This window comes from Phodopus roborovskii, unplaced genomic scaffold (genome assembly GCF_943737965.1).
Source record: "Phodopus roborovskii unplaced genomic scaffold, PHOROB, whole genome shotgun sequence".
Taxonomy (NCBI): domain Eukaryota; kingdom Metazoa; phylum Chordata; class Mammalia; order Rodentia; family Cricetidae; genus Phodopus; species Phodopus roborovskii.
This window is the reverse complement of record NW_026126433.1, coordinates 10,800,718-10,819,384: the sequence shown is the minus strand read 5'-3', so window position 1 is coordinate 10,819,384 and position 18,667 is coordinate 10,800,718. Positions and strand designations below refer to the sequence as shown.

The following is an 18,667-nucleotide window of genomic DNA, read 5'->3' as shown; positions in this document are numbered from 1 at the left end:
CAGATAAGGCTCTACTAAACCCTTCTGAGATCCTTGAAGGGACTAAATATGTGCTTGCCCATCTCAGCAGAAGCTAGGAATAAAGATGGGACCACCAGGAAGCCGAATGAGGGACAGTCTCTTGTCTAAGTACTATGAGTCATAAGACACATGAGTGAACTCACTGAGACTAAGAGGGTATCACTCTGCCAGAAATACAGCTTAGACTGATTAAGAGGACAAAACCAAATGAAAGGACATTGCACTAATAGTAGACACTCCAGTACAACTACTATGATACAAACTTATACTAGCCTTCATCAGAGCACAAACTGATGGAGGGATTCTTAGGTACTGAACCAGGCATTTGTATGTATGACTGTCCTGTTTCATAAATTAGGACTGCATGGTACGCACCATGGGAACCACCAGGTATATGCCACATACCAGGTCACCATGACATCTTCCTAGCCTCTGCTTAGGCAAGAACCCAAGACATTTACACTCACACATTTGTTACCAACTGAAGCAGCTTCCTGCTGACCACTGGATGTTCTCTACCAAGCAAAGAATCCTCAACTTTCTCCCTTGCTTTACCTTCATGACAGTCACATTTTTGCTTACCTTGACCTCAACAACTTACTTGGAACTTCCCTAAACAAATATCCATCCAGAAGGCAGAATTTTTTTGCAGAAGGAGAGCAGCTCCAGGTTTCCCTGAGTTAGTTGAAATGCCTGAGACCTTATGGTGGGCTCACTTTAATGGTGGGGTCACGTGTAATACAATATTCTCAATCTTGCAATCATTTCAAACTGCTGTTCTGAAAATCACTCCATACATAGATAAAAATTAACTTCAAGTGCTATATAGTATAAGTGAACCCAAGCCCATATTAATAGACAAGATGCTATTCCATCCCTAGAATGTGGCATATTGTGTGTAGGCCATTTGCCAAAGGGTTTTGGAAAAAGAGTACATGTGAAAGGATGGTCCAATTTATTAAAATTGTTACTTTATTTCCTGGATAAGGGTTATAAACATCTTATTTTGCTACTAGAGAAAAATGGAGTATGTTTTCCCAGAAGTAGCAAATATTAAAATTTCAATAATGGCTCTCTCTCTTTTTTTTTTTTTAATGGATTATGTTGCATTTTTGAAAATTCTCTTGTAAAGTTGGTTCAACTTCTAAGGATCACTTTCCACAATATTTTAAACATTTATCACTATTTTATGTTTTGCCTACATATACATCCATTGACCATATGCACACAGGGCAATTGGAGTTACCAGTTGTTAAGTTAGCGTTTGTTTTTAACTACTAAGTTAAAATGAAAGCCAGTGTAATGCTGGTTCCCCAGCTTTATGACTGGGGTCCCTATGCTTTCATTAGGTCAGGTCAGCAGTTTCTGTGGGTTTCTCCAGCCTGATCTTGACTTTTTTGCTCATCACTCCTCCCTCTACAACTGGATTCCAGGAGTCCGACTCAGTGCTTAGCTGTGGGTGTCTGCTTCTGCATCAATCAGCTACTGGATGAAGGCTCTAGAATGGCAATTAAGGTAGTTATCAATCTCATTATAGGGAAAGAGCATCAAAAGCAGCCTCTCCACTACTGCCGAGATTCTTATTTGGGGTCACCCAAATGATGTGACAAGACTTTGATAACCCCTATGGAAGGCCTCACTATCCTTGGGGAGTGGGTGAGGTGGTGGGTTGGGGAGATCAGTGGGGGTCATGGGAGGTTGGGAGAGGAGGGGTGATGTATAAAATAAGATAGTTTCTAAATTAAAAAAAAAAAAAAAGATGGAAGCCAATGTTCTTTTTACTGCTAAGTCATCACTCCAGCTCCTCAATTAATTTCTTTATTGAAAACAGCCATGCTGGTCTATCATCCATTATGAATTGTCCATTATTACTTTGTATTCATGCTTGTGTTTTTGTGTGCAGTGCATACATCTGCAAATATAGACACCAGAGCAGGACATTGGGTGTCTTTGCCTTTTATTCTCTATGGATATCATTGCCTTAAGATGGGACTGTCAACAAACCAGAAGCCTGCCTTTTGGCTAGGCTGGTTAATTAGTGAGATCGCAGAATCCACCTGTCTCTGCCTCCCAGGGTTATAGGCACATAGAGCTATGCCAGGATTTTCCATGGGGTCTGAGGATCCGAACTCAATTCCTCATGCATTCTCACCCACTGAGCCATCTCTTGGGCCCTGAGCATAGAAATGTATGTATTTCTGTATGGATTTATTATTTTCTTGGCCAAGAGATTCTATTTGCTTTATCTATCACTCTTTCACTTTCCGGACTGTTTTAATTGCACTCTTTCCTTCAAGATAGGCTTTTCTGTTGCTTTAAAATGTGTGATCTGCCCAAAGCTATTTCTGATGGCGAGACATTTTAGAATATATGTAAGCTATTTACAATTTGTGATATATATATATATATATATATATCTACCCACATTCCCAAGGTACCACCTCCAAGACCATACACAGCTCCAAGCACCAGTTCCTACACCTGCAATAAAAGCCAGTGACCAATTCCCTGAAGCCATTGTTATTTTCCTCTTGCTTACATATTTGCATTATTCTTTGTTATATTTTGTAAGCACTCCTTGATGTTGGAGCTAGAGACATAGATAGCTCAACAGTACAGTCAGCCTACTTAACAAGAGGACATGGGTCTAATCTCAAGCACCAAAAACAAGCCAACAAGGCATGTTTGCTGTTCCCATTAGCGCATCTGTCTACTCTGAATCCAGTTGCTTTAGACATGCTGACAGTGGAAGAATTTGATTAATAAACCTTTGAAACTTGGTGATGAATATTTCTCTCACCTTTAAATTGTCCGTATAAATCCTATCAACAAATATCCTGATATTAAACCACCCTTGCATTCTTGAAAGAACTGATACTCTAAAAACTTTAAAACAATTGAAAAGGCTTTTATAATAGATAAAACATGTTACTTTCTCAATCGAGACAAAAGTCAATGATAATTCTGCATTCGGTACACTAACAAACTGTCTTTATCTGATAATGGGAATATAACAAAGCTCTACAGTACACAGCTAAGTTAGTGGTAGACCCAAGACTCAGTTGCTTTTAAGTTAAAATTAACTATTTGATTAGTATTTTTGGACACAACCAAGAGTTTTCCAAGTTCATAACTTCTGTTATTTCTTCTCTGGAAAATTCAGGCTGGGGGGTGGAGGGGTGGGGCAGGGCAATACCTCTACTGCCAACAACATAATAAAATTATGTGTTTTCTCCTAGAAAAAGTGTATACATACACATAAACACAAAATTTTATGTGAAATACAGGATTTACACTCCCTTCTGTAGAGTTCAAATACCCCCACCATCGTACAGTACAGCTAGTGCAGTATACAAATACTCAAAGACATTAGTAAAGCATAAGAATAAGCTAAACACAAAACAGTCCAGAACTCTCATTTGTCTATGAAATCTCTCTGAATAAGTTATGACAGGACACATAAAAGATGCTTATGTTTTAAGTTATTTATTTACAAAGTTCTTGCTAATAACTGCTTTTAAAATACAGCAAAACAATGTCATATACTAACCTGTGAGGTGACACACATGGCAAAGAAAAAAATCCATAGTCAATTAAAGCAGATTATTGAAAATGAAGCAGCAAGGAGACATGTAGAACATAATACACTGGGCCATAGGAACCTGACCATTCTGCAGTAGACTCTAGAAAATACTACAGTACAAAATAATGGCAGATTTACATACTTGACAATAAATTTCCAATCTTAATTTAATGATATGACCACAATAAAAAGTTGATCACACATTATATCTACGCATTTCACAGCAGATTAGCAAAACTGAAGGCAAATTCAAACTGATTGTATAGAGAACAGAAGCCAATTCTTAACAGTTTTCCCATGGCCTTCTCCTTTGAAATAAAATTCAATACAGCAGTCAAAACTAAAGCAAGATCTGATAGTGGCTACAACAAAAAATAAAGTCTCTCAAACAACTAAAAGTACATACTAATATCTGTCTTTGCAGCATATACAATGTTTTGTAATCTTTCTGTCCTTATCTCAATTTGCAAAAATATTTTCAAACAATCTTAATTATATGGGTAATACTTGTGTATCTTTTAAAATCTATGTGTTACATCTTTTATTTTAAATGAAAATAAACTGCAGAAGAGCAGTTAAGCACAAATATATGTGAACTGGCCCCTAGAATTTAACCAGAGACTTTTATTAAGTACTTCATGCCATTTACTCTCTGCACAAATTGAGATACACAAATACATACTTCCAAAAATTCATTCAAGATACTATACAAACAGACAACAGTATTTTACACCCAGCGTAAGTTTACTGTATCAGATTACAAAGTTACTGATTATTATGAATAACTTAAGGTACTGGCCTTCAGATGTGAGAGTCAAACAGATAAATTACATCAAAATCAACATATTTTTTACATGGATTATCTTGAAAACTGTAGGAAGCAAATGTAGTTTTTCAAGAATATGCAATAGCATTGGTTAGTGTTACTACTATCTTCTTTAGGACTCTGACCAAGTGCTAATTAGAAGTACCATTTACGTCAGCATCTTGTTGAAGTGTGAGGTCGGTGGGTTAAGTTTCATATCAAGTGAGTAGTAGATCTACTTAATGTATGACTTCGCCGCTCAAAGAAAGAAGGGAGGCTAACGAGGGAGGGAGACGGAATACCCTGTGAAAGAAAGACAAGATGAATATACTTCAAATTTGTCTCCTCAAAACTTGCATGCAGCAGAGCTCAGTGCCATGCCTACCATTCTTGCTTTCTAGTAATTACCATGACAATCAAGACACTCACAGCTCCAAACTCTTTAAATGTAAAACTTAAGATCAAAGGAATGGCACAGGAATAAAGCACAATTGAACTAGTTGAGCATTCTGAAACAAAAGCTAGAGGACTGACTAATTTACCCAATGTTAACTCAACTAGAAGATTCTGCTTAGTAATTAGTAGCGATGGCATCTTTCCTCTGCGAGGCACTGACAGCTCAGGGTTACAAGTTATAATGAAACTTTTTAAGTCAAACACTTGAGGCATTTGAAGCTGAACAGAGAACAATTTTCTGGAGCTGGGCCTCCTTCCAGGAACTGAATGTGGGTCCTCTGTCTGTCTTGGTAGGGAGTACCTTGCCTGCTGAGCCATCTAACTGGTTCTCTCAATGGAGAGGGAGAGAGGGGGAGAGGGGGAGAGAGATGTGGGCCCTGGGAACCAAACTTGGGTTCTCTGAAAGCAGTAAATGCTCTAAACTGCTGAACCCTCTCTCCAGGCCCCTCCTCTTAATTCTTAAGCAAAATTAGGAAGGACAAAAATTACATCATGGAAATAATCTAAAATGAAGTCATCTATCCCCAAAGATTTCTATATTACATGCATGGCTCCTATGTGTGTATGTATTTTCATTATGTATACTTTACTTAACATGAAACTGAATAGCACTTCTGAGTAACAGTAATCATCGAATTGCTAAGGAATATAGTTATTCTTTCAAAGGTCAAAGTTAATCATCATCAGAATCTTAAACTATAATCAGAAAAATGTGCAGACGGTTATAACACCCAAGCGGGTATAATCACAATAAACTAAAAGCCTACTTTCTGAAACCTGCATATGAATGACTGTGTCTATACTCAGGGCCTATAAGGCAACTGGCTCTACATGTTCATCCAGAAGGGAATAAAATAGTTAGAAAGCAACATTAATAACATACTACCACTCAAGTGACAAAATCTAATGACTTCAATGGCTAAACTCTGTGAATTCTTCTGGTAGAACTTTCATGACTTCCTTAAAGCCATAAATTAAGATCCTTTAGACATTTAGACTCTCCTTTAGACATTTTCCTAAGAAAGAAATTTTTTCTGAAACTTGTTTATTATGAACTTAATAAATTCTTTTGTAAAAACATTTTTATTTGGCAACATTACTTCCTATAAATTCAAAACATAATAAAGTTGTGAATTCAAAAGTCCCAACCCACATAAAGAGATTCAATGGAAAATGTTTTCTTTTTTTCCACAAGAATAAATTTCAAATAGCCAATATGCTCACATTAAACTTCACTAGACTCGTTTCCATTACTGCTTGGTACAGCTAATTCTTCACAAATGCCAAAGGTGACTTGGAGAGAACATGTCTTGAAATTTGAAAAAGGTAAAAAACAAATCGGTTATTTCCTTCTAGTAATTTTGAAAACACTCGAACAGGCAGAATGCTGCACAGATGGAAACCAGGAGTGCTGAGTGTGCCCACCAGTGGAATCTGAACACTAAACATGAACATGCTTAATCCAATTATTACACTGCTTGTGGAAACACAGAGAGCAACTGAGGAGAGAGCATGGAATTCTGAAGATATTTTAGGTAGTTCTTATATACACTGTCTACATAAAAAATATTGCTACAAATAACACATTTTCTACATAAAATTCTTCTTAAAAAATAAAACCAACTTACAAGTATTTAAAGACAATCATGTTTATGTTGGTTACAATGAAGAAAAAGATACAAACTCTAGCTTATCTGCATTGTGTTTACAGTTTTGCATACCTTTCTCTCTTTTTTTTTTTTTTTTCATTTCTTCTCACTATTTATTTATTTATTTCTTAAAGACAGGGCTTCATCTAGAGTAAGCTGGTTTCAAACTTGTTACAGAGCTAAATAACCAAGGCTGACCTTGAATTTCCTTCTGGTCCTACCTCTATCCCACTGGATGCTGGGATTACAGATATGTATCCGGTTAACATGGTACAGGGGACTGAGAGACAAAACACTTTATCAAACAACTTACATCTTCAGCCCAACTTTTTGTGTACTTGTAAATACACTCAGTAAAGTATTAAAGACCAAATAATAACAACAACTTTACTATTATATTCCTTACCTGTGCTAGTTATATAAGACACAAAAATAACCACTCATTAATACTAGGACACCCAGTGTGCCAGACACTAAGTATTTATTTAATACACATTAATTTCACCTATACCATTACTTCAATTTACAGTGAAAGTGAAAAAGGTCTTTAATAACACTTGCCAAAAGTTATACACTAGTAAATAGCAAAACAAGGTTTTGAAAACTTGCATTTCAGAATTCATGCGCTTAACTATTACCCAAACTGACATACATGACACACATGTGTGATTTTATATATAATTCAGTTCTATGATGTAAGTATTATTGACCTCTTGCTCATAAAAACTCAGACGCTTGCAAAGTGATGTATAGCTAAGAACTGACAGCCACTTGATTTCCTTAACCTTAGTAGCTTGGGTTAATAATCATTTAATGAGAACACTTATATGCTTTGGTGATGTGACATGGTTACAAATGTCTTCACTAATCATTCTAACACTGTGAGTGCAGATTGCTTAGAAACACATAAGTACTTGCACATGACTTCAGATTCCACAGACCTTAAGTTTAGTTATCAAGATTACACCCTACTCATCAAGCCAATTGAAAATAAACAAACCTTAGTCCAAAGTCACTAGCATTTATCAAGCAGAAAGAAACATAGCATTTATATTAATAGTGACAAGCCAGACTAAAGCATGCTTTTCTTATGGAAATCATAATAAACTATATCTTAGGAATGCATCTAACTCACTAAAAGTAGGGTCTTAGCTAGGCGAAGGGACACGTGCCCAGCACTCAGGAGACTGATCTCTGTTTGAGGCAGCCTGGTCTACACAGTAGTTCCATACTAGTTAAGGCTACACAGACCCTCCTGGAGGAGAGAAGAAAAGAAAAACAGCCTTTCCTGTGGCTTTGATAAGTAAAGACAAGTTCATGGCCTGTCCACATCTGAGTGTGCCCTTAGAGTATGGAACAATACTTACTGCTAAGGATGATGTGCTGGATAATCGGCTCATGGCAAGTTTGCCACTACTGGGAGGACTCCTTCCCTCTGAACTATGGGATGATGAAAGAGCCATCCGGAGGGCTCTCTTGGGAGTTTTGGAAAATGAAAACGCTCTTGTAACCTGAAGTTTAAAAAGAGTTAGTATTAGTTAGCTAGACAAACTTAAAGGTGGTCCATAAAAATTTCTCTACAAAGAAAGTCAAATATGTCATTTCCACAAATAGGATGTAGCAGCATTCTTTTTGGCACATGCAGTGAGAAAATGAAGTATGCTCTAGCCTATTTCCTTTTGCACTTGGGAGCACGGAAGTACAATGAAGAGGCAAATAGAAGGAAATAGCTAGCCTGAGACACAAAAAAATGTAGGGGTTTTGTTGTGTTGTTTTCTATTTCTTTTGTAGTGCTAGGACTGGACCCAGGATTTCTGTGTGGAAAAAAACAAAAAAACAAACCACAACACTCATCACTAATCTACATCTACACTGAACTTTATAAAACCAAATCTGTGAGTCATTTCCAAGTACTGGAGAACAGTTTTGTTATAGATTGTTAAGTGTGTGAATATGTTTGTGCCTCCGTGTGTACATAAGTAGGTCACAAAGCAATATGGAATATTACATATGTAAAGGTGTGTTGCATTTGTTTAATTACGTAAAGATGTGTTACTATTTTATCTGGCCTGCCTAAGGCACCTCCATTGCCTACTAATAGCTATGCAGTAAAAGAATAGGCAAGGTTGGTGGGCAGAGAGAATATGTAAGAGGAATCTAAGGCTTGAGAGAAAAGAGAGAAGAGAGGAGAAAATAAGGAAGAGACGGGAATGCCAGGGACTAACCGGGCAACCAATCATGGAGTAGGACATACAGAATGAAATAATGGTTGAAAAGCCCTAAGGCAAAACAAGATGAAAGAAACAAGTTATAAGAGGTAGGGGGACAAGAAAAAGCTAAAGCCAAGTACTCTTAGTTAATAATAAGTCTCTGTGTCTTTTTTTGGGAACTGGCTGGTGAAGGCCTGCTACAGGGCAATTCCTGATTATGTAATCAGGACTTTCTAACTTTTACTTAAGATGAGACCTCTACTGGCATAGAACTCAACAAGTAGGCTACACTAGTTGACCATCAAATACCAGGATACCCCTGACGCTGCCTCCCCAGAACTAGGAGTATAATGTCTCGATGCCCAGCCCCTTTGGGTTCTAGAGATAGAACTAAGTCTCTACAACAACTCTAGACTATTCATTCCTTGGTGTTGAAGTGAATATTAGTTTAACTTAATGCAAAAAGCACATTTTAGAGATATGCCCAGAATTTCACCCAAACGCACCTTTTTTGAAGTCTTTTTTATTGCTCTAGATGCGCGACTCAATGTACTATCCATATCTTTTGTATTTACTTCAAAAGACTCTGGATCAGCCACATACATAAGATTCTCCTGTCGAAAAATTAAAGTTAAAAAACCATTTCTAAAACTCAAACTATATACATATACATATGCATGGTAACATCTCTAAATGAAGCTACTTAAGACTTGTGACGTGGGCTGGGACGTGGCTCAGTGGTAGCAGGTCCTGAATGTGATCCACAGGGCCACCCCATCCCACTACCCCCAAAACTATATAATGTACTTCACACAATTTCTACCCTGAAATATACTAACTATAGTATAACAGAAAATAATTGAACAAATGAATAGTTTACTGTGGACCACATAACTCAAATCAACTGGGTATTTGTTCTTTGTGTATATGCCTCTATGGAAAAACATGGTTTTGCTACATGATTATTATAAAGTTTACCTCATAGTATAAAGTGTCTGATGAGCTGAAAAAAAATCGCAATTGTATGAGACTCAGATCTGCCTCATTCATCTGCTCCATTCTCCCAGGTCCTGCTGCCTCTAAAGTGGTTGAGTGCACTTCTCCATAATTACAAATATTACTATCCAAATAATGTTTGGACTTTCAAAGGCAAGTTTAAACATTACTTCTATGAACAATTTCACTTTAAACTCATAAATCCAAAGGAAGGCAAATGACCTCATTTCTCAAGCACTGTGAAGCCACCTATTAGCACCATCCATCTGCAACTGCAGAGAACTGCACACCATCTTTTGAAAGAACTTTTCCTGAAAGTTTCTTCATAAAAAGGGGAGAAAATAACCAGCACATCCAACCCACAGCACTTACAAAGAGAAAGCCTCATAGTGCTCAGGGAACTGATCAAAACACCAGGCTACAAACACAAAAGTATTAAACCACACACCCTACAATTACAAGTAACTATTTAAAATGAAGCAAAAACCTAAATAGAAATGCCTATGTTATTCTCCACCATCAGCAGCCAAATAGCCTTATTTTGCTTGAACTATTTTAGTTCCCCATTAAAGTAATCAGAAATGGGGCTGGAGATATCATTCAGCTGTTAAACCATATACTGTTCTAGCAGAAGACCAGAGTATAGTCCTCAGCACCCTGCAGAAGGTTCAGGTCTGCCTGCAACTCCAGATCCAAAAGGTTCAGCGCGTTTTTCTGTCATCAATGGATGGGTGTACTCACATGCACATATCCCCCCATACACATACATAGTTTAAAAAAAAAAAGTCATTCTATCTGCTCCAGTTGCACTTTTTTCCATTTGACACATCTGATAAACGACTAACCCAATTCCCAATAGATAACAGTACTTGTAGATGTCAATATTTAATATACAATAGAAATGACAGTTTGTTTTTATTATGTTGTTTTTGTCAGCATTTCCAATTTCTATTTTACATTCTTTATTAACATACCTCATGTGTCAAACTCTCTAACTTCTTTCCCTTATATCCCTTCTGCTTATTAAGTACTTCCTGTTTAAAAGGGTATTAGATGCCACATATACTTCTTTTTGAATTCGTTTCTCATTTTTTTTTTTTTTTACTTAACTCATATTTATAATGAATGTGGAAGGAATGGGACATACATCTAATTTCCAAATACTTAACTAATTTTCATACTACCACGGGGCAATAACTATAGCTAAGGTTTGAATCTAGTATGATAGCCTTATTTCAAAAACATCTATTCTGGAGCCCGGGAGTTTGGGGGGGGGGGGGGAAGGAAGCAATTAAGATTACTGGCTGCTTTTCCAGAGGACCCAAGTATGATTCCAAAGGATCAGCTGCCACCTCATAACCATGTGTAATTATAGTTCCTGAGGAGCCAATGACCCCTCTGGTCTTGTGCACTGCATGCAAAACAGACATCTGTGGAAAAACTTTTAAAACAGTGCAATAGTATTCTGATCACTATAACTTGTTTTAGAAGTACAATTTAGAGCCAGCAAGATAAATCAGTGGGTAAGGCATTTGTCTGCAAGCCTAGTGTCTTAATTCAATCCCCAGAAGCACTGTGGTAAAGAAAGAGCCGACTCCCACAAGCTATCCTCTGGACTTCCTTCACAACAGCCTAGTGGCATACATATCCCACTCTCTCAAATAAACGAATGTCATTTTTAAAGCCTAAGTATATAATTTGGTGTCTCATGGTAGTAGAGCTACTAAATTTTCTAGGTATGACTGTTTCTTCTTTGAAAACCATATTATAGATCATTCTGTCAAATTTCAAGTTCTCTATAGGGTTTCAGAGACACCAGAATCTATAAACTAATTAAAGATGAATCAACACCCATGTGTGATGGGGGTCGTCCTTCTGTATATGTTTCTCTTACTGGTTGATGAATTGGTTGATGAAAAAAACACTGATTGGCCAGTAGAAGCAGGAAGATACGTGTGAAGCATTATTCTGCAACATATGTGTATGATTTCACTACTTTACTAAGCAGGTCAAAGTTCAACAACAGCCATTTGTTTTCTGAGGAGTGCACACACCTCACTTACCTGTTGGCTTTCCAGTCTTATTCCTAACTTGCTCTACACACAGCACCACAGATTGAGTGCCCAGCTTAGTGACATGCTGTTTCCCAGTAGGAACACACTTATAGTTGTGCAACAACATAATATATATCCACAGACCACAAAAACCACAATGCTACTCTACAAAAGACCACCACAGTGTGCAGTCTGCTATTGGCTAAAAAGATGCCAGGGATGACTCCTATATCCATCAACAAATACATACTGAAAAAACCTACTATTGTTTGGGAAGTTCTGTTAAGTTGTTTTACTTCTTAACTACAAGTAATCTGTCAATGTTCATTTGACTTGTTCAACTTGTGACAGACACGGTTTTAAAAACAGAAAGCAGAAAACTGCAATGGAGTGTACTGGAAAATTATTTGAACCAGAACTATGTAAAATGGCTGGTTAAAAACTTTATGTATCAAAGATTCGCCTATTTAAAGGGGACACCGGGGGGTGGGGGGTCAGGCAGGCAGGAAATACTAGAAAGCAACCTAGATATAAGTTTGTGAAATAATAGACATAGAGCCTGAATGACTCTAATAAATTTTCAAAGAAAGCTTGATATCTGTTCTTTTATTTCTGGGAAGATAAGAAGTATAACAAAACTACGCCCATGAAGAGAAAGACTGATGAGATAGGGAAATGAGATGAGTATTAGTATAGCGTACCTATTTTTAGTTGATTTGTTTTTACTCTCATATGCAAACACTGTTTTTCAACTTAAGAGTAAAAAAAACCACAGCATAAAAACATTATAACTACAATTTATTCCCTAAATAAAATATTCAAGAATGAAAAGAGTATCAATTTAGACTATGAAGCTAAATTCCAGCTTTGCTGAGTTTTTATAATATGTGCTTTATAATGACGGCTTTTATAATTTAAGACTCTAAGGTTTGGAAAGATGGCCAGCAATAAAGAGCATTCGCTGCTCTTGCAGAGGACCCGGCATCGTTTCCAGCACTCACATAGCACTCACAGGCAAGGCAACCGCCTGTTCAGGGATGGTGGGGGAAGGGAATGGCATCTGCCGCCTGGGGGTCCCCTGAAAATCCTGAACCCACTTCTGACACCAGATAAGATATCACGATTTAATAAGGATCAGGGTAAACAAATAGGCCCAAAAGATGTTTATTCAGGGAGAAATAACTTACAATCTAGACAGATGAACACCAGCAGGTTCCAATGGATGCTCTCCTCTCTATGTCCTGACAGCAAGAGAGCACTCCCAGGCTCCTCCTCAGACCTAGTTCCACAGGTCACTTCTGTCCCTGGCTCCACCCCCAGAGGGCGTGGTCAGTGCCACAGAAGCAGACAAAGTATCTCACTACATACCAGTATCCATTAAGTTTACCCATGGGGGATCTTCTGGCCTCCACAGGCACTATAGTACATATACATACAGACAAAACATTTATACACAGAACATAAAACTCTAGCAAGTGCTATAAGAAAAAGGTTGCATTAGCAAGTTCATGTTCCTTTCCTATTGCTATAACTATTACTGAGCATATATAATAACTACCTAAGAATCAAGAAGAGGAAGAGTAGTTTCATAGTTATTTTCTGAAAGAACAAATAAATTCCATCGGATTTGGGGAGAAGATAAACATAGAATCTTTTACAACTAATGGGAAATACTCAGATATTCCATTAGAAATTACAACTCTTTCAAAAATACCTTTATTTTTAAACCTTTTTCTGACTTTCTCAAATTAAACATAAACAAGATGTAAAACATAGCTTAGTCAAAGTATGCCATAGTCAAAAGAAGCCATAGGCGGGCAGTTTTTCAACTGTAGAGACAGAAGTGCTGAATCTAAGGTTGGAAAGCAGATGCCGGCCTTTCCTATACAGGTATACAGTATCAACTGTAAATGAAAGAAAGAGTTTACAAGTTTACTTATGAACGTTAGTTCACGCACACACAAATTGTCTCGCACTTCTGGTATCTTTAACCAACAAAAGCATCTCACTGACACATGAGTCATTAGATCCTTTGCCTTTCCTTTCCTTCCTTAAGCTCACCTCCATGACTAGTTATACTTCAAGCTCCCACAGGCAGAAAAAAATTTCCTTTAGACTGTAAGTGTAAGAAACAAAATTGTGCTAGGCGGTAGTAGCATACACCTTTAATGCCAGCACTCAGGAGACAGAGGCAGGCAGATCTCTGAGAGTTTGAGGCCAGCCTGGTCTAAGAGCTAGTTCCAGGACAGGCTCCAAAGAAATACAGAGAAACCCTGTCTCCAAAAAAAAAAAAAAAAAAAAAAAAAAATCAAAAACTCAAGTAATATCCAATTTATATTATGCATATACAAATATTTCAGAATTGTAGAGGAAAAGTCTAAAATCTAAATACTTGGTATTCTAACATTTAAGATTCAGGAATTTTGAATACATCCCAATAAGTTATAGAATACTTACAAATACAAATCACGTATTAACTTAGTTATAAACAATACTAGCTCACAAGCAAAAATCTCTTCCAGATGTCCTCTGTCTATTCCCCAAGTAATTATAATTCTGCTTACAAGTTCAGAAAAACCAAAATATTACTATTCAAAAGCAGACAGTGGCAATAACTAAAATTAAGACGTAAAACGTTGCTTTTGGGTTTTAAAAAAAGACTAATTTTTAATTTATGTATATGGGTGTGTGATTATGTATGTGTGTGCACTGCATACATGTCTGGTTATATGTGGGTATCAGATCCCCTGGAACTGGAGATACAGAGAGTTTTAAGCCATCATATGGGTATTATGAACATTACCTGAGTTCTATGCAAGCACAGTAAGTACCACTGAGCCATCTTTCCAGCCCTGAGACACAGAATATATTTTTTCACATTTACTAGAAATGTTGAGTTAGTGCAAAAGTACAAAATTGTTACATAGAGCATTTAATTGTCAAATTACTTCTAGACTAACTACTTTGGCAAAAGGTGACAATGCTTAAGTTCATTATTAGTAAAACTATACTGTTGTAATTAGAGGCCAGAAATTACATACATACATACATTCGTGTATGTTTTATATGTATAACAAAACTACCACCTGATTGAGTACAAGGTACAAGATAGCAAGAGACGGGAAATTCTGTTGTAAACATTCTGAGTCAACACTTGAAGGAGACTGAACTTTTCACTTTATAATCTGAAACAACAGAATGTGGGGCAACATATCAATAGGGAGTAAAGACAACAAGTTTTTTGGGGGTTTGGGGGGATTGTTTGTTCTTCAAGACAGATTTTGGCTGTCCTGGAACTCACTCTGTAGACCAAGAGAGCCTCAGAGATCCGCCTGCATCTGCTTTCAAAGTGCTAGGATTAAAGGTGTGTGCCAGCATTGCCTGGCAACAAGAGGTCTCACTAAGAATAAAGATGCCTGAACCCTAGGATTAGCTCTAAAATAAGTCGTTGTTGTTGGCTTTAGTTTCATCTTTTTTTTTTTTAAGTTTTCTTTTCAACCTGAAAGTTGTCATCTGTAAATGGCCATAATAAATTAAACAGTATATACAATAATCATACCTATTTTACTCACTAAACAGAATCAAGCTGGGTGTGGTAATATTGACACATGGGAGACTGAGGCAGGGGATTGCTCCAAGTTCAAGGACTCCCTAGATTACATATCAAAAAAAGAGGCACTTCAACAATAACAGAAAGAGCAAACTTCAATTATTTAGGGAATCAGGAAATTAAAAAAAAAACAAAACCTGATGACTCAAATAATTAGAATAGCCTTTTTAAAAAGTATCAGTTACATGCATATTTATATCATTTGTACATACACATTTAGAAACATACTTTCTTCAACATAGCAAAATATTCTCAAATAAGACATTAACTGGAGGCTTTAAAATTTTTACTATGTGTGAAATCTTAAATGCAGGTAAGAGCTTAACTGATGCCACTGAATCTTTGAATTATAAGCACAATTCTAAGGAAAAATTTCAACTGACTGGAATGATTCTATGTGTAAGTATAAATCAGAACATAGGTAACTGTTTGCTGCCACCTTGTGGATACTAACACTTTCTGAAACTTTCTGTATTTGCTGCTGATTATTCATCTTCCATCTAGTAAATCAATACATTTCTCATTTACATTTCAGTATTATAGTTACACACCTAGAAAAGACTCACTATGAGGGAAGTGTAACTATGGTAAATGTTATTCCACGGAAAGGTCCAAACAACTTAGTACTACCACTAAGCAGGGTCTATCTATCACAGCAACAGATCCTGTAAGGAGATCTTCCAGGGAACCTTGAGTGCATCCAACACCTGAAGGGTCTCAGATTTCTGGCAATTCTTTTACTTCCAGTCATCACACCCAGCTCTTCATTGTAGTCTGTCTGGTATAAAGGTGATTTTGTCTTATTATGCTAACAAATGTAAGAAAGAGTTGCTGTGAGAAAACTGGACTGGCAACTTGTCCCAATGAAAAAGGAACATGCTACGATATTCCATTGCTCTCAATAAGACAGACACAAAAGGTCTCTTTCACTACTGTCAAGCAACCCTAATCCAACCATCTGAAATCCAAAATGCTGCATAAAACAATGTGCACTCAGTATGAATTCAGGAGCAATTGCTCTCAGAATTTCAGGTTAGATAGATCTGCGAATATTCCACAATCCAAAAAATTTGCCAACCATGTGAGACAGTTCTGCCTGTACTAAGCATTCCTAAAAAACACCAATGGAAATTACGAGGTAAGAAGCAAAGACAGTGGCTGAGATGGCTGACAAGATGGCACAGTGACAGGAAACAAGATCTTCCTCAGTGCTAACGCTTCAAGTTGAGGAACACACTATATGTCTGTTTTTAAGTTAGTACAGACAAAGATGCATCAAAGATGGGAGGAGGATTATCCTTTCCTCAACTTGAAACAAAATGAAATGATACCTCTGGCCTGGGCAAGAATGAATAAGTCACTAGCAGAAACACTATGGTGAAACCAATGCTGAGCAAAGTCCCAAAACCGGGGACTAAATAAACTAGAACATGATGACAGCAGCAGGAAGATGGCTAGGTCAAACACTAGAACTGAAACATTAAGCTCAAAGGCAGCACAATAAAAGGAACCCAGAAGAAAACAGAAATGAAGCAAGCTTGCAGAGACTTTGTGACAGCATTGAGCAAAGACTTTTAATACTGGAGTCTGGGGAGACTGCTTAGGGTCACAAGCACTGGCTGCTCTTTCCAAAACAAAAAAAAACACCTCAGTTTGGTCCCCAACATGGCAACTCACAACCAACTGTAACTCTGAGTACAGCGGATCTATTACCTTCCTCTGGGCACCAGGCCACAAACATGCATGCAAACAAAACACCCAAAATTTTAAGTTAGAAAATAACTTGTACCAGCTACATTAAGATTTTGTATATAAAAAATTACCTTGACGTAAATATTTTAAATTTTTCTATTAAAAAAAAATGTATCTGCAAAAATCACATGGTACATTATAAGTCAGTCCCCAAGGCCTCATTAAACTGTAGCCACAAGAGCTAGAAAGTTAAACAGACCATCTGTGAGTCAGGTACTCAAAAGATTATTTCATGTGCCTAAAATTTTTAAAAACTTTCCCCAAACAATCACATTTTTCTGCATATGGATAAAACTAAAGGCTCTCTTCCACCCATGATTAACTGGTCACTGAAAATGTAGGCAGTCTGACTGCACTGTGCACATTTACAGCTGCAATGACACAGGTTTAAGAACTTACAGCATCTGCTTTACAAATGGTGTTGGCAACATGTCGACACAGCATCTTCAGCCAGTTTTCTTTTGGAAGCTCCTCTGATGTCATCTGGAAGCTGAGCAGTACATTGGCCTGCTCTGTTGGTGGCCTCACCAGCAAGGCAAAAGCATTATGACAATCTAGGGTTCCAGAATAACCATGAACAGTGTTACTCCTTGGATGTTTAGGAATTTCATTTCCACAGACTACCAAAATCAGTTTTCTATTCCCCTGCCCTTGCTTTTCTCAAATAAAAAGGAACCATCACTGCATAAATTAAAGCAATTAAAGCACAGGGAAGAAGGATTATGATATATACTATATAAGAAGCCAACAATAACTTGAAAATAAATACAATTATTCTTTGTGGCATTTAAATTTTTCAATGATAACCTAATAAACAGATATAATCTTAGAATTCCAGCATTTAAGTTTCAAAATTAAAATGGCAGCACAAATCACTAGTAACTTACATAAATTAGAAATATTGAAGAGTAATTGCTTTGTAATCGAAATGCTAAAATAATCTTTTAAAAACATAATGCTGAACAAACTGAAAATAAACACTAAATTGCTACCAATGAACATGTGGGAGTCAAAGGACAATTGTGAAGACAATTTTGTCTATCACATGGGTCCCTGGGCCCAAACTCAGGTCTTGATGGCAAGTGCCTTCACCTGCTCAGTCACCTCACTAGCCAGCCTCTCCACCTCCTTAATGTGAACACTTCACAACTATAACTCCCCCAAATTTAAATAACTGTCTCCTCATAGGCTCCAATAAGCACAGAGCTGCACAACTGAGAGAAATAGCTTTCTAAGATACCGTGGGCTGGAGATGTGGCTCAGTGGTAGAGTACTTGACTAGCAGGTGCAAGGCCCTGGGTCTGATCACCAGCAACATACATGAGAAAAAGTAAAGACTCATGTCTTACTGAAGACTGGATCATTGAAATAGCTTAACTTTATTTACATAACAAAAGAAAAGAGGTTACCTAAAATATGACCATAAACACACAATACTAAGTTAGCTAAATAGACAACGCTACTTCAGATAGACGTTCATCTGTGGCTCTTCCAGGCCCACAGAAAGTCACTCAAATACTCAAAACGAATA

General features: G+C 37.1%; 1 protein-coding gene across 1 annotated transcript in view; it reads right to left on the bottom strand.

Annotated features, from left to right (window-relative positions):
- Nucleotides 1-3,491: 3,491 nt before the first annotated feature.
- The window catches only part of Ect2 (epithelial cell transforming 2), a 48,686-nt gene continuing 33,510 nt past the window's right edge, over nt 3,492-18,667 (bottom strand). The window contains exons 21-24 of the mRNA XM_051185904.1: nt 17,536-17,690; nt 9,231-9,338; nt 7,882-8,025; nt 3,492-4,712 (exon numbers count right to left, since the gene is read on the bottom strand). Of these exons, the coding sequence (XP_051041861.1) occupies nt 4,623-4,712; nt 7,882-8,025; nt 9,231-9,338; nt 17,536-17,690 (497 nt within the window). The 3' untranslated portion in view covers nt 3,492-4,622. The remainder of the gene's footprint in view (nt 4,713-7,881; nt 8,026-9,230; nt 9,339-17,535; nt 17,691-18,667) is intronic.